This window comes from Canis lupus, chromosome 24 (genome assembly GCF_003254725.2).
Source record: "Canis lupus dingo isolate Sandy chromosome 24, ASM325472v2, whole genome shotgun sequence".
Classification (NCBI taxonomy): Eukaryota; Metazoa; Chordata; class Mammalia; order Carnivora; family Canidae; genus Canis; species Canis lupus.
In genome coordinates, this window is record NC_064266.1 from 7,466,888 (window position 1) to 7,484,312 (window position 17,425).

Sequence of the window (17,425 nt, forward strand, 5' to 3'; positions counted from 1 at the left end):
TATTTTGCCAATCAATAATTCTGTGATTTGTATCTTCAGTTAGGCAACACTTTGGGTTACAATCATTAACACTGTTATCAAACAGCAACTATTTGCTGAGCTTGTCCTATAGATACAATGCTAGGCTCTGGCTGTGCACAGATCTGGTGGTGAGCACAGGATATGTAAACAAAAATCTATGGGCCAGAAATGAGGGGGCAGTTGCTAATTGTTCAGATTACAATGCTGAAAGATTTCAAAAGATATAATGACTACTAAGAGTTGACATATTCAAGGAAGACTACTCAGAGATTAATATTCAACTTATCAGCGTGTGGTATGTTTTTGTTTGGATATCAGGGGTGTGGTGGTGATGGTGTATGTGATTTCAGTGCATGTGTGAGTATGAGTGTGTGTGTGTATGAGTGCATGAGCATGTGTAAATGTGCTTTATGGAAGGCATACAGGGCTGGACCTGGCAAAGTATCTAACAAATTCTGAGATTTATCAACTCATTTGTGGGTGATGTAAGATGTGTCCATCGCAGATACATAACAAGAAATCTCTAAAACTATATTCTGGAAGGAAACACTAATCCTGAGAGGGCTGAGAAAATTAACATTGATCAAGAAACTTTAGGAAATGCTGCAAAATAAATCATCCTTTTAAAGATGCAAGGGGATACCTGGGTGGCTGTCGTCTTAGCATCTGCCTTCAGCTCAGGTCATGATCCTAGGGTCCTGGAATGAAGCCCCACACAGGGCTCCCTGCTCAAGGGGGAGTCTGTTTCTCCCTCTGCCCCTACCCCCTGCTTATGCTCTCTCTCTCTCTCTTTCTCTTTTGAATAAATAAATAAAATCTTTTTTTAAAAAATGAGGATGCAAAGGTACATATAAATATCTTGGCACACCAATTCACATCCTCAAGAGGAGATTTCCTCACCCTTTTCATATATTTTGAAAACACTGGTTTAGGGAGATACATAAGGCACCTATTGTTCAGTCCAAAAAGAGTAAATATTAAGCTGCAAGTAATGGAATATGATCAAAGGCTCCTGTGCAGATGGGAAACATGCACCAAGTGGTGTTTTAGACAAATTAATCTAGTAAGACAGAATATAGAATAAGGAGGGGGAGGCTAGAACCAAGGGACTGAATACTCTAAATCCATTCTCATACAACTTACAAAGTATTGAGAATTTTGTTTGCTTCCTTTTTAAAACTTTTCTATCTATGGACCAATCTCCTCAAATAAAGTATGATTTTAAATCCCAATAAATAGAGATAAAAGTCAAACTGATTTGGATAATGAAGGAGGAAGAGCAGGGGGCTCTGAACAAGAGCAAGAAAAGGACTGACTATAATCATGGGTACTGGGAGAGAATCAAGGATGAAATGGAAAGTGATGACTTTACAAGGGACATTAGGAAATAATTTCCAAATTGCAAAATGCTAAGTGGCCCATCAACTAAATGTGAAAGGTATTAAAACAAAATCTCATGGAGCTAAAAATAGATCTAGGCCTCAAGCTCCAGTGAGGATAACAGAAGGCAAAATGGCACCTGACTTTGTGGGTATCAGCCTCACTTTTAAATGTACTCAAAAAATAGAGGGGGAAAGAAATGAGGAGCCAGGACTTGAAAACTATCCGTGTTGACGTAACATTGTGAAAACTGATGAAGCTTGCCTGGTGGCAACCCTCCAAGCCAGTGGCTGTGCCTCCCTGTCAATGCCCTCCCCCAAAGCCCTCAAGATCTCCTTCCTACCCAACATAATGGAGTACTGAACAAGTTAATATTTCTTGAGCCATATTATTCTCTCTGAGCAGAAATCTTTGTCTTTCAGGGATTAAAATCAGTCATGAACCACTTTAGGTTTTCTTTAGTTCTTACTATTCTCTCTTGATCCTCTCATTTTCCTGTCCCTCGTCATTGCCCTTTACTTCTCTTCTCTTCCTGCCCCCTCCCCCTTTCTCAGTGTAACACATTAAATTCCCTTGAAGTTTTTTGCACATTGTCCTAGATTCTCAGAAACAAAACAGCCACCAGCAATCTGAAAAGATAATAAACATAGAAAATAATGAAGTGTATAGTATTGTTTTAGGCAGGCAGGTGTTTGTTTGCCTGTTTGTTGTCAAGGAAAATAAAGACTGTCATGAGAGAACAGTCACAAGAGGGGAGCCATTACTTCAGGATAGTCTGATTTGACTCCAGACAAGGTGAAATTAAGATGTGGACTCACTTTGCATTCAATGTTTCCTTTAAGCAGATATTTAAGATTTCTAACTGGGCACCTGTGAGGCAGAAAGAATGGTCATGATGGAGATTATGCAGATGGTTCAGTTTATTCCTCTCAGGCCCAGTATCCATTGTATATCCATAAACATGGGCTATGGTGGAATCTGGAGAGGAAAAAGTCATGCCTCAAATTCTTAAATGATGTAACCAAATCCTTCCCCATTTAACTTGATTCAGGCCAGTTTTTTCCATTTTATTCTAAGACTTTCAAAAGAAATACCATATTAAGAGGAAATAAATCTACCTTTGACATCAATTTAGGTATATCTTCCTCATAGAAATGAACTTAAACTATTTCTTTACATTTGTACAAATTTTTTTTTTTTTTTTTTTTTTTTGGCTAAGAGCCTCCATGTGAGAAGTTTGAGTTCAGAAGGGTGTGAATCTATTTTGCCTGATCAGAAAACCCTAAAATGACAACTAAACCCTATGTTACCTTAATATTGTAAAACACATTTATTAATGGCCCGAGGGAAAAAGGAAATGGCATTGTAGGTGGAAAAATATATCAAAAGCTTTAGGTTAGTGAAAACAAGTGATTATGAAAATATTTTGCTTCCATCTTAGGTGAAAGAGTCATTATCTAAAACAGTCCATCAACATTAAAAAATATATTTGCAGCTTATTAAGATTATTTGTTTTTATTAACAGCTACTTTGGATATTTTTAAAATTAAGCATACTGATACATGCACGTGCATACATTTTCATGTTTCCATTATTTTGTAATTCACGACAAAATAGTGATACTGCTAGGCTTTATATGCATTATAATTCATCTAAGAGAAAAATCTAACTTTATTAAAGAAAACCCTATTAAAGATCAAATCGTACGAAATCAAAATATTTTGTTTAACAAAAGACATTAAGACACAGTGTATAACATCATTGTGGACAGTATCCAATACCACAAAATTCAAGAACACAAAAGAATATCTGAATGGCCTCTTGAGATTTGTCCATGGGATTTGACCCACCTTTTGAGTCTCTTTAACACACAGCAAACTGTATCCATCAGAGAACCTTTTATTTTTCCTGTTAGCCTAGTCTTTAACAAAAAAATAAAGAAATACAAATATTATCAAAAGCTAGATCACTTACCATAAATGCCGGTTGAGATGCAGGGAAATGCCTGTGAATAAACCATAAAAATAACAATAAATTTTAAAAGAACAGCTGCCCAACCTGACATCTTCTATTTTAACATCTATTTACTTGATAATGGGAGGCCTTCTATTCACATGCTCAGACCTCTAAAGTTCACTCAGTTGGAGCAGGAGATACTGTGGAATATGGGCCTATTTGATTAACTGAAAACTTATCAGCAGCAATCATACCCGTTCAAAAGAGACAGCTGTCAAATTTCCAGGAATTTTGTGAATCAACTATTAAACACAGTTATAATTAAGAAATTCAATCATATAAGCCTGCAATGAAATGTTACATCTAAAACAAATATATGGAAATTATTTCACCCCCTCCTAATTATTTTGCCACATTTTACTATTGCCTTTGCTTTTGAGATGACTTAGGTCTATTATACATTTATATAATATATAATATAAGTAATGTATATCATATATAATATAAATAGTATATACATTTATGTAATATATGTTAAATAATATATAAATATATATTAATTATAAATTTATATATAATATAAACACTATATAATGGCATTACTACTGAGCTTCCTATCCCAGCTAGACATTAAGTGATGTCATTAGTGACTTAAAACCTGAAAATATCAATCAATATTCACATTGGATTATACTTGTGGGTCAATTGAAACCATGGGTTGGTTAGAGATAGGGGATTTTTATAACATTTGCAGAAGCTTTATGTAAGAATCAATAAGCAGTATAGAATTTATAATAAAAGGTATTGCATATTCTATTCTTACTTGTAAGTTGTGTGCTACACATTTTTTTATCAGTAAAATTTAAAATACGTGTATATATATGTATATGTATATATATATACACACACATATATATATACTCCTTTTTTTAGAGTCAGTTTTTAAACATTTACAGACAAACTACTGCTTAAACCACATGCAATGGACTGAATGTTTGTGTCTTTCAAAATTTATATGTTGAAGCCCTAATGTGATGGAATCTGGAGATGGGGTCTTTGGGAGCTAGTTAGGGGGAGGGTGGAGAACCCATGATAGGGCTCCAGTTCTAATAAGAAAAGGAAGAGAGCTAGCACTCTGCGCTTTTCCCGTCCTGAAGGTACAATGAGAAGACAGCCCTCTGCAAACCAGAAAAGGGGCCTTCACCAAATCCCAGATCTGCAGGTATACTGATCTCAGACTTCCCAGCCTCCAGAACTGTGAGAAATAAATGTTTGTCGTTGAAGCCACTCAGTCTACAAGGTTTGTTATAGCAGCCCAGACTAAGACCCCATATTTTACCTAGCAATGTGTAAAGAATTTGACTGAAAGAGTCGAGGAACAAATATGAATATATAGCTAGCTCTCTAAATTAGGCTAGCAGTGGAATGTGATCTGAGCATAGCAATGTCCTCTGCCAATGTACCTCTGTGTAAATTTAATCAAGTTATTTTCATCTTTCTTGGCTTTTTTATTTTTCAGTTGAAAATAAAGATGATAGCATTTACCATATAGAAATGTGCCATAGAAATTGATGACGGAATTTTTAAAAAATGTGACTGATAATGTGCTACAGAATCCAAGCACTGCAGCTGCGGTTACTGTAATAACAAACATTATTACTGAGCTCAACAATGATGAAATGTCTGTATTTTTTTCTTTATATCTTTGAGTTAAATGTGTACTACATTTTATATCCCTTAACATTTTTATATACTGTATGTTTATTCCCTTTACATGATGTCCTATTTAAAAAGTCACAATTTATGTGATTTTGTTGTAGAAAGAGTAATAGTGGACTCTGTTAAACCACATCTATAAAACTCATCTATATGTCTGCAAAGTGATAGATTTCTTTTTTCTGTTCCTTTACTAGTAAATACTACTGTTTTTAACAAGAAAATAGAACAGTTTTTGAAATGGAACAGGAGCCACTTTTTTTTTTTTTAGGAGCCACTTTTTAACCAAATTAACGAGTTCATTTTTTCATTTTTTGATTCCTTGGGCTCTGGAGGTGCCAATAAGATGTGAAGAGTGTTTTTGAATGATTCAATACATCCAAGAACACAGAACCATGAAGAGATAGCATGAAGCACATTCTCCTGGAAATACTCTAGTCTTTTTAGAGACATTCACCAAGACAATTGACAGGCCATTCTGCCCGTGTGAAAGCCAGCTGCAAGCTTACTGTAAGCAATTTGTTACAGATAGAAAGGGCTCAGAGTTCAGGAATGGCCTTATTTAAAAACACAAATACAAATTAGAGAGGATGCAGGGTCATCCCTGTTATTTTTGCCATGCTCATTCACATTCTGCTGTGCCTTTTAAATGAAGTAGAGGGAAGCTCAGCCCATGGAGTGAACTGAGCACATAAACATCACCCATCTTGTGTTTGCAACAGAGAGAGAGAGGTTAGAAACTGCTGCCTTGAGCCATCCAGCAGAGACCAGAGACGCCATGATGTTTTCGACAAACAAGCCAAGCCCCCTTTAAATCCCATCTGGATATCTTTCCAGTTCACCATGTTGGGTAGTTTACTGACCTTCCCTGGGCATCTGTTTCATCATTAGTAAGGAAACTAATGAAAAAAAGAGGCTCAGCAAAAAAGGGTCTGTGGGAGGTTTAGGAGGAATAAGGATCACAGGACAGGGTGTCTGACAGGTAGCAATAGCTTGATTTGTGATGATTCTTGAAGTGGCACTGAGATGCCCAACAAACTCAAGGGAGAATTGCTGCCCTACAGCAGAGCTTCCCAATCTTGGCACTATTGATATTCTGGACCAGATAATTCTTTGTTAATGGGGGCTGTGCGGTGCATGGTGAGATGGTTGGCAGCATCCCTGGACTCGATCCACTTGATGCCAGTGGTATCACCTTGGTTGTGACGATAAAGCTATATGCCTAGGCATTGTCAAATATCCCCTAGGGGGCAAAGTCATCCCTGGTTGAGGACAATTGCCCTAGAATCTGGGACCTAAATCCCAGCAGTGCTGTCAACAGTCTCCAATTATCAACCTTTTCAAGGATTGCCTCAGACACAAAGAGCTACTCCATTCACAGTCATTATGACCCTTCCCAGGGAAATCCGTATCCAAAGACTAATTAATATAAAGCAGAAAGGCCTGGGCTCATTTCAGCTTGCTTCAGTGCAACACTGAAGGGCCCTGCCAGCTCCAGAACTCATTTTTCCCTCTTCACTCCTGCTTCCCTCCTCTCTCTTCTCCAGGTGTGGATCCCAAAATCCTAAATAAGCATCTTGCACCCTAATCTCTGTCTCAGAGTCTGCCTCCTGGGGAACTGATCTAACGACACTCTGCTTCCCTCTTAGGGCAAGTTATAGGAGTCTTTTCCACATTAGATCTACCAGAAGAGACACACTGAACAGTTAATGGCAACTTTCATTTGCTTCACCTCCCAGCAATATCTTGGAATTAATCACGCAACTTAGTAATTGAGTCTGAATGTACCAACTGCCTTGTCTGTTTTAACAAGGACAAATAGCTACATCTGAAAATGACATAGCTGCCTTGAATGCAAAGGCAAATGGTAGTGTAATGGAGGATGACTTTGATAATATTATTGCATTAATTCAAACAAAAAAGCAATGATAAAGCAGAGATGGAACTACAACATCATGGAAAATGTTCATTTTATGTAAAACAACTTTGCATGTAATTCATCCAAACTAAATCTCCTCCATTAATCACTTTTCATTCATGGGGGAATAAGGGAGGGAATGAAAGAGGTGGGGAGAGAGAAAAAGAGAGGTTGAGAAAGAAAGCATAAGCGAATGAGCTCAACTAAGAGATTTTACAGTATATAGTCTGTGTTCTTTGCTATAATAAATTTTTGATAGTGTCACCAGAAGTGAGTAGCATGGGATTTCTTTATTTCAAAGTTGTATTTAACATAACTACTTCCCACAAAAATCCTCTCCTGTGAAAGAATGATAGATTGTACCAAAACGTAGGCCAATTAGCCTGGTTTGTTTCAAGTGCACACAACTCAACAGTCACCTGTGGAACTTGAGGAATGACATCACCAGCCTAATTTGTAAGGCTCCATTTTCTCCTTCCAGAGGACCCAGGAGCAAAAAGTCTTCATGCTAATCAGACCCCAGCATATAGCCACCAGAAACTTGCTTCATAACACTTGAATTTTAGGCTTATTTTTCCAAGTCAACATGCACTTGCTCTCTTGGGGGAAAATTAATCATTTGACTTGGAGAGTGGAAAAGGATTTTTCTTTCGTGAAATTATAGATTGAGCCATAAGTGGAAACACTTCCTTAACCCAGCATGTTGGTTTCAAATGCTTTTGTAAAAACACTGAAATCCTTAGGGCTATAGACTATGCCTCCCATCCTCTTGAATATCTATTTCTACTCATCCATTTGAGGGCAAGGAAGGAAATTGCCCACTACCTTTTTTGTCTTGATTCTAATAGTGCCTCAAAACCAAGACAATAAGCCCTAAGCCACATCATAACCATCCTTTGTTTTTCCCTGACCCTTGATTCTTGGTTCATGCTTTCCTACAAAGTGGGAATTTCTTTCTCTCTTCCTTATCCATGTTCATTGCCATCTATCCATTGCTTATGCAATATCCTTGCTGGCTGGGGAGGACTGCCTCTCTCCCCAGCTACACAGGAAGGTGTTGATTGACCTAAGTAAGTAGCACACATCCCCCTTAGCCAAAAGTAGAGAGAGATGGAAAGTTCTGACATCAGTGAGCTGTTGGTGTAAATTAACTGTAAAGTGCTGCAGTCTCAAGAATCTTTCAATTGCTGAGCCCACACTTTCCTTCTTGTTCAGTCAGTTTTAGTTAGATTTTCCATTATTTGCAAGCAAAAGCATGCTACCTGATATACCTACCATTTAACTGTTTTTAATTATATATCCCATTTCACGGAGGAAGCTATTGATTGCAAGAAACCCAATTATTTGGTTCTACTTTGTGTACCACTAAGAAAGAGGAAGCTCAATGAGTTGAAATATAACGTGTTTTCTTATCCTTTAGGATTTGTATTGTATACTTAATTGAAATTGCTATTTTGGATTTATTTACATAATTTCTTAAATCACCTCTTGCTCTAGGGAATAGATTAAAAAGAGATAAATTGGTTAGGTTTTCCTAAAACTAGTCCACATTCTGAGTCTGGTACTTCTGAATCATTTTTCACTATGAAGTCACAGGTAAGAGTATTCCATAGTTTCATCCTGAGGTGTTGTTAGTCCAGTTCTTCACAAGAGCTCCACTATGGACTTCTCTTCCAAGCTTCTAATACCTTATCTACAAGTTTTGAAGCTGGCTTCTTTTTTGTTGCCAAAAAATGTTTTCAGACAACAGCCAAACACACACTTCCCCCTCATATGGCTCTCATTTCGTTGGTTGGCTGAAAAGCAAACAGTTACAACTGCCCAGTCAGTCCACCAGGAATTATAGCCAAGTGTATACATGTACAGGCAGCAAAAACTCACCACTACTATGCTTGACTGTAAGATATCCCAGGGTATATGAGGCATCCAATTTTCAAAGAAGATGGGATATGAGAAAATGAGCATCTTATAAATAATGAACATCAAGGTATGATTTTTTGTCTTTAGATGTTTGATTATCAGGATTAGGATAGTGAGTTGTGCCATAGTCCCTTTGTCCAGAATGCAGAATACTTGAGTGTTTCTCAAACTATAATATGCCTCACTCTAGGAGTCTGCAAGATATTTTGCGGTGGCAAACAGATGGCTATTACTCATTTCAATGTAATATCTACATATTATTTTGATATACACCATATCCCCATTACTTTGGCCAAGTCTTCATCCTTCCTTCTTTTTTTTAAAGACTCTATTTATTCATTAATGAGAGACACACAGAGAGAGACAGAGACATAGGCAGAGGGAGAAGCAGGCTCCCTGTGGGGATCCTGATGTGGGACTCGATTCCAGGACCCCAGGATCATGACTTGAGCTAAATGCAGATGCTCAACTACTGATTCCCCAGGTGCCCCAAGTCTTCATCCTTCCTACTATCTACATGCTTTACAATGTGATTTTACAGTTCTTCCTTTAGGGGAAGATGTACTTTCCTTGTATCACTGATGATAGGCTTGAGCATATGACTTTGTTTGGTCAATGGGATAAGAGTAGACATGACATTTAGACTTGAACTTTTATACTCCTGGCTTTAAGAAGGACATGAAAAGGGCCTGCCTCATGTAGCCTGAAGCTAAGGGACAAGCAGAGTATGAAACCATCCCAGGGCAGCTGTGTTCCAGTAATTCCACAAGTGTGTGAACAAGGGAGACATGCTTATTATTATGTCACTAAGTTTTGGGGGTACTTTGTTACACAGCATTATTGTGGCAATAGCAATGGCATAACTATGCTAAAACTCTAGGTTACTATAATGACTTACAAGTAGGAATGCTGGTTTTCCATTTAAGGAGATGATATAAAGTTTCCTTTGGAAATAAAAGTACTTAAAGAGTCAATTAAAATATTAGATAAAAAAGTAAATAAGTAAAATAAAATATTAGATAATCATCATATTAGAAGTTCAATGTGAATGCTTAAAATTAGGAAAATATTGATGCAGTAAATATAGATTTGAATTGGAAGGCAAGAGATCAGAGTCACTCATTATCTATAAATCTGAGAGCCAACAGTGTATCTCCTCAGTGCATCAGTCTTTCCATCTATAAAAGGAGCAGAGTTGGATTAGATGTGTTTTCAGCTATTTAATTCTATGATGCTACCAAATGGCTCTTATCCTTTCCTACATAGCTCAGGAGAAAGCTGACAGAGAGACAGGCAATTTCATAGCATCATGAATGCCTTACAGCGTTGAACATGGGAGGCGACAGCACGGCAGCAATGATGGCTGTCACTTTTGAGTTAGTTTTGAGTAATGTGCCAAGCACTGGGCCAAGAGCTCTATGTATATTATCTGATTTATTCTCACAAACAATCCTGTGACAAAGAACATATTACCCCTTTTCAATAGACATGGAGGACTAATAAGCCAAGAAAGCAAACTCGTTCAAGGTCAGAGAAAGGAATGCTAGCAAAGGGATTTATTTATTATTTTACATAGGGAATAACTGATCCTATTTTTTGCCTTTAATATTTCTTAAATATACAAATCATTCATGACCACATTCCCAAAGGCTCAGACAAGACTGGTGTAGGCAGACAGCCCTGAGACTTTCTCCTACAGCTACTTCCCTCCTTCCTCTGACTCAACTAGGATATGCTTCCTGCAAGTCCATCATGGTCAATAGTATGGTGAGCAGCATTGCATTCCATGCATTTACATTTTTTTTTAATGATAGTCACACACAGAGAGAGAGAGGGAGAGAGAGAGAGAGAGAGAGAGAGGCAGAGACACAGGCCGAGGGAGAAGCAGGCTCCATGCACCAGGAGCCCGACGTGGTATTCAATCCCGGGTATCCAGGATCGCGCCCTGGGCCAAAGGCAGGCCCCAAACTGCTGCGCCACCCAGGGATCCCTGCATTTACATTTTAAAGACTAAATAAAATTGGGTCTTTTTCCTGATCTCAGTCCTCTACTGGCTTCTCACCACACTTTGAATAAAACTTGAAATAAAGACCATGGCCTTCCAGCGCCCAATGATCTGGCTTCTGGCTTCCTCTCCCTTTCCTCTTCGTCCACTTTTCCCTTTGCTCACAGAGTTGCAACCACACTGGCCTCCTTTTGTTCTCCAGACACACAAAACACAGTCCTGCTTCAGGGACTTTGGCCTTGCTGTCCCCACAGCCTGGCACATGTTCCTTTTAGATCTCTGATCAAATGTCACTTCCTCAAAGAGGCTCTTTCTGGCCTCTAGCTAAATTATTCCCTATTTCCTTAGGCTACTTTGTATCCCTTTATGACTCCTACACCACAGTTGTTTGCTTGTTCTTTGTGTCCTCAATTTCAATTCCTCCTACTGGCATACAACTCCAAAGAAGACTTTTGTTTTACTTGTATCACCAGCACCTAAACCGTGGACCAGAACTCAATAAATATCTGCCGAATGGTTAAATGAATAAATAATTGAGTTAGATGGCATATATAAACATAGTCATATATTCTTTCCCATACAAATTAGAGCATGCATTGCAGGTTTTGTTTTGAGAGTAGTTTTTGTTTTGTTTTGTTTTGTTTTTTTCATGTCCCAGATCTTAGAGATCTTTCATTGTCAGTGCATATGTACTTAACAGTATTCTGGTAGGATCTATTTCTAGAAATGAAATTAACTTGTTTAACCACTGGGTTAAAAGAAAAGTACATTGAAATTTTTGAAACTATTGACAAACTACTGCCCCCATATTTGTTTCTCCAGTGTAAAACCTCTTCAATAATAAAAAAGAGTCCTTAATTCCATGTTTCCCCTAATTACATGGGTGAATAGAGCAAAAGGATGCTGTCTCCTTTACAAATTGCACTGGAAAATGCAAATCCCTTTCAAATATTTCCATCTCCAAGGCTAAATAACCTGAAGACCAAGGTCATTTAGAGGAGACTGTGAATGAGATCACATGGAATTGGCCAGTGAAGTGTTTGAAGTACATTGTGCAAGCTCACCCAGGCACCATAATTATAAGCAATAACTTTGTTTTTGTTTTCTTCATTATACCTTGGAAATAGCTGTCATAAAGTCATTTATTGCCAGCTGCTTGCATGTTTATAACTACAACTCCTCACAATATAAAACAAACTATTACATAGCTATGAATAGTAGCAGTCCTCTTCCAAACTTTATATTTTTCAAGAAGACAGCTGGATTGTTTCCACTGTGAATTTATTAGGATGCAAAATGTCAGAACCAGCAAGGAGAAAAGCTTGCCTTTTGCCCAAGCTTGCTCATGTGACTGGTAAGAATGTTTTACTGTAAAACATGTGAAAACAAGAACAGGTCACCATAAACCTGCTGAACCCCAAAAAATGTTCATTTTGTTCCAAACAGTCTACAACTGTAAACTCTCTTTATGTAGAAGCAAAGGGAAGAAACAGAGGTTAAGAAAGAAAAACAAAACCCCCCAAAACCTCTTATCAATAGCGAAACACTTGTGCAGTATGAAAATTCTTACTGGAGCAAAATGTCCCTAAAATGATGACTTTTGAGAAACCTAATTACCTCTGATTTTGTAAGTATCCCCTCTCCATTTTCCTTATAATTAAGAACATGTATCAAGCACATGTTGTCTCCTGGCACCAAGGGGTAAGGAATGTGTAGAAATGCTTTGAGGTGACCTTTCCTGGGCAGAGCCAGGGGAAGCTGAGAATAGAGTCATCATTTCCGACCCCCTGAGAGGTAAATTACCTACTTGAGTGTGAAAGGCCCACAGCTCCAAATCACTGCCGAGGGTCTAACTGTGCCTGCAGGTAGAGGCTTTCCTAGCTGAAGAAGGGGCCGAAATGACAAGGAATTACATACTCACAGGACTAAGGCACCAGAGCACTGTAAGTCTAAGGCCTTAGGTAGGAGTTCAAGAGGACTTGTGGACCTTTGAGCTTTCCTTAGTGTGGCTGTAAGGGGTGCTATCTGTGTCCCATCCTTTTCAATTCCCATGTGGACCATGTGTGGTCCCCCGCCACCCCACAGAGATTATCATAGACCCCCTTTGTGCTCTTGGAAAACACAGAGGCTGGAAATTAGATCCCGTTGCTAACCCTGAACCTATGATTGATGGGCAGGGTGTGGGAAGCTATGAATGCCCAGCATACCTTTACCCTGCTGAGAAAAATGTTGAGTGTGACCTTCATCATCTGGAGCCTACCATCACTGGGTTTTATACTCACCTGGGATTTGGCCTGGTGTCTACCCTTCCCATCCAGTGTCTCACAACTTACCTGTATTTTTCTTGGGGATTTTCCCAATACATCCCTTTTCCTCCAAATCCTCACCCAGAGTCTATGTCTTGGAGTTCTACTTCTGGGGAGCCAACCCATGGCATCTATTGGCCTTAATACCACTGGCAGTAACACTATGAAAATGAAATAGACCAGGGAGATTATTTTGGGAGAATATCAAAGGAAAAAGAGCACATTTTCATCCCCAGTCAGTCTTGGTAAGTGGGAGCAGAAAAAGCAAGTAAATCCTATAAAGCCACAGGAAGGAAGAACATCCTCAAAAGTGTGAATAACTTGAGGAACTAAGACCTAGCCCACAGACTAGGAGGGGCTGCCAGGGACATACAATTGTGAGGAAATTCAGAAAGTGATCACACAGGGTGAAGGTAGTGACCCTGGGACTCTGTGTCCCATGCAGAGTACAAGGCCCTTCCCTTGGATTTGTTAAACAAATCCCGGTAAGGGTTATCATCCACTCATGGTTTTGAGTCAGTCCCTGGCTTCTCTTAATAGTGTGTTAAATCTTAATATCACTCTTGATTAGAAAGCTGAAGATCTGACTTGAAGAGAAACATTAAGAAAACCCATTAAAAACAAATAACCACAAAACAACAAACATGTATGTTCTCGTAGAGGAACAGTCCAAAATCCTCAACACACTTGGTTGGTGAGGTGATATTTTTCTAGTCTATGGACTAGGCACTATATAGATAGAGTAACTCAACCATTTCCCAGCCCACCAGTCTCACATCTCCATCCCAGCCTCACTAGTGGTCTGCTAACAAACCAAACCACTTTTTAGAAAGAAGGGAGAGAATACACATTCAACAAATATTTACTGAAAGACCATAGACACAGACAGAATACCAAGGTATCCAGGAGCTTCAGCTATCTATCAGGTTTCTGTTTCCCTATGGCTTAATAAAATAAATAGGAATACACATGCCACCTAAGAAATTCTAAAGCTTCCAGGATATTTTCACATGGGCCCTGCTGTCTCTCATAATAACCACGTAAGACTCAGAGGAGGCATTATTATTACTCTCGTCAGATGGACTGAGTGATCTTCCCAAAGTCATGCAGTGGCCAACAGGAAAAGCCTTGACAAAAGTCCTGATGTTCTTGACGCAAAATTCTAAGCACTTCCTGCTGCAGAATAGAGTCGGTAAGGTCAGGGTTGAAGAAGGAAGGTGGACACCAGAAAGGGTCCATCCTGAGCATGCTCAACGCTTGAGAAAAGACTGGTTAGAAATGAGAACACTTTATCAGCATGAATACAGTATGAAAACCCTTCTAGGCCTAGCCACCATATCTTCCCTCTTAAATCTGCTGTCAAACTGAAATTAGCATAACAGGGTAACTCTAGATAAGGACAAGTTAGAACCAATGCTCTATTCAGATAACAGAAGATCAGGATACTTTGAAAACCACTATGTTATTCTATTCTACCCAAGGTGGTGTTTTCCCACTGCTCCACCAGACCATTGTCACCCAGCCTGCATCCACTTCCAATCCAGCACAGACTCTCTCCCACAAAAATGAGCTGAGGTCCTTTCCTGTCTATGCCTATTAATCTGTCACAGACCACACAATTGGAGAGTGAGCAGATCGCCAGATTACCAACACATATGTAAGCTTTATTCTTGCAGACCTTTTTGACACCTCTGTTCCATCTCTCACAGTGTCAGCATGTTCTCTGCACAAATTGGGCCATTTCATTTCAGCCCTCCCATAATTTCATGGTGGGATCTTAAAAACATCACATAGAAAAAGAGATGTTTTTCCATATGAATACAGCTACTTCTTAAGTCAATTATATGCAAACAGTTGATTCCATTCCATATTTATGGGAGTCAGGTGAGATTCTAGTGGCAGTTGCTCTGGACCTATACTACAGTGTGGTTTGTAAAGAATAGGGTTTTAAATAAAATGAGTTGTGACTATTCAGCCTGAGTCAATATGTAAAGGTAATAAATTCTTCTTTCCATAGTCACAAAGGAAGACATTAGTCAAGCCTAATGCACACTTTATTTTTAACAAGGGAATTAATTAGGGGATAATGACTAAGAAAGAGGTGTCTACACACCCTGTAGGAATAACTAAAATAAAGGAAAGCAAGAAAGGAAAAGGAAAAGGAAATTGATCGTAGTCATATTTCCCAAGTTCAAGAATTGCTACTCATGGCCTGCAAATGGCTGTGCTTTGCGGGCCATCAATCACTGTGAAGAGTTTTATCAACTGGAGTCTATTATGAAAATGAGCAAAAAGAAAAAGACTGGAGCAGCCAGTCTGCAAGAAGATATCTGTCAGTTCAGGCCCCAGGATGTGAGTTATTTGTATACATTTCCCAGGAATCACTGCATTAATCCAACCAGAATTCTGCCAGAACCACAAGAAAGGAAGCAGGCAGCTGGCTTCCAAAGTACACACTGAGGGTCAATGTCTACACAGTTGGGTACGCAGTTGGCTCCAGCACTGGGAGATGAACAAACCATCAGGATGAGCAGACCAAATTTTACAGAATGTGACACATGCATTATTCACTAAGAAGTAGTTAAAACTAAATGTCTTTCTACTTTTAGGGAGTTAATCTAATGTATGCACTGAGAGAGTCAACGAGAAGGTCATGCATGCATTAATGCATGGATGGATGGGAGAAAAGATAGTAAGATGGAAGGATAGATCGATAAATGGATGAATGGATGGATGGAACTAGTACTTGATCTAGAGATGAATACTTTTTAGCTACCATCAGCTCTGCTAGACTTTGACTTCATTTAAAGTTTAATCTCGCAAAGTGAAGGATTTAGTTTTTAACCACAGTCTCACAGTTGCATCTTGATTAAAGACAAACAAAATAAAAACCATCCATAACAGGTTGTAACTCTGTCTCAGATGAAACTTATTACAGCCAAGCATTATATTCCTTTCAAGTGTGTGAAAGGATTATCAGCCCACTGCTTTTCCCTCTCCCTCCATGTTGCTGTTCCTTCTTTATGGGATTCTCTGAAAGTGGGATACAGCCTCAACATGGAAAATAATAGTTACATTAATATAACCGACGTCACTTGATGTAATTGAGGAAGGTTTTTGAGGACACAGTAAGAAACCAATAATTAGGCAAGAATTCTACGTTAGAGATTTATCTCATAAGTTCCAAAGAGCTATCCAAGCTTCCTCCATTTTTTTTTCAACCAACATTTCATCGTGAGATGTCTAGCCCATACCTAGCTGCAGAAGCTATAAACGATCCTTTTTGGCCATGCTTCACACTGCCATACTGGTTTTTAGTGTTCAGCTAAAAGTACAGGTATCCTACAGGTGCAATTGCCCTTGGTCATTATCTGCTCCAACTACCCTCCCTACTATTCCTGATAAGACTCACCACTGACTCAGAAAGCGAATGGACCACTGCTTCTCAAACTTCAATGTGCATCTACTCATCTGAGCATCTTGCTCAAATGCAAATTCTGATTAGGTAGATCTGGGGCAGGCTGAGATTATAGGTTTCTAACAGTCTCCCAGATGATGCTAATATTGTTGATCTGGGTACATTTACAGTAGCAAGTGGCTAGAACGTAATATCACTTCAAATTCTACCTTTCAAGATAATGTTGGATGAATTTCAACCTGGGGAAGCCTGGGAGGAAATTATTGTTCCACTTAACACAGGGATACCCAAAGTGGCAGAGCTTCCAAAACTACACAGAAATCAATAACAATCCAGAAGAGGGCAGATGATGAAGCCAATGCTCTTCCCTCCACACCTGTACTTTCCCACAAAAATGCTCTGTTTCAACACCTGCCTCCTTTCATCATGACAAATAACCTTGCCCTTCTGCTCACATGAAATGTCAACCTCAGTCTCAACTGTTTCCAAGTGGGACTATTTTATCTGTTTCTATCTGCACATGTCACTTCTAGATCCACAGTCAATGTATTCCAGGTATTTAGACTAGAATAGTTCTCAAACATTAATGTGTAGGCAAGCAGAGATCTTGTTAAAAGGCAGATTCTGATTCAGTAGGTCCGGGTTGAGCTCTTAGTTTCTGCATTTGTAACAAACTCCCAGATGATACTAATGCTGCTGATCTTTGGACTCTAAGTAACGAGAGTTAAAACTATTACTCACAAAACTTTCCCAATTCTGATGTCTCTGCTCATGTTGATCCTTAT

The 17,425-nt window shown here is 38.8% G+C and overlaps 1 protein-coding gene across 4 annotated transcripts in view; it reads right to left on the reverse strand.

Moving 5' to 3' along the window:
• MACROD2 (mono-ADP ribosylhydrolase 2) overlaps positions 1–17,425 on the reverse strand; it is a 1,929,479-nt gene that overhangs the window by 587,766 nt on the left and 1,324,288 nt on the right. For all 4 annotated transcript variants that reach the window (XM_049100432.1, XM_049100431.1, XM_025469286.3 and 1 more), the window contains exon 7: positions 3,376–3,406. In XM_049100432.1, the coding sequence (XP_048956389.1) occupies positions 3,376–3,406 (31 nt within the window). The remainder of the gene's footprint in view (positions 1–3,375; positions 3,407–17,425) is intronic.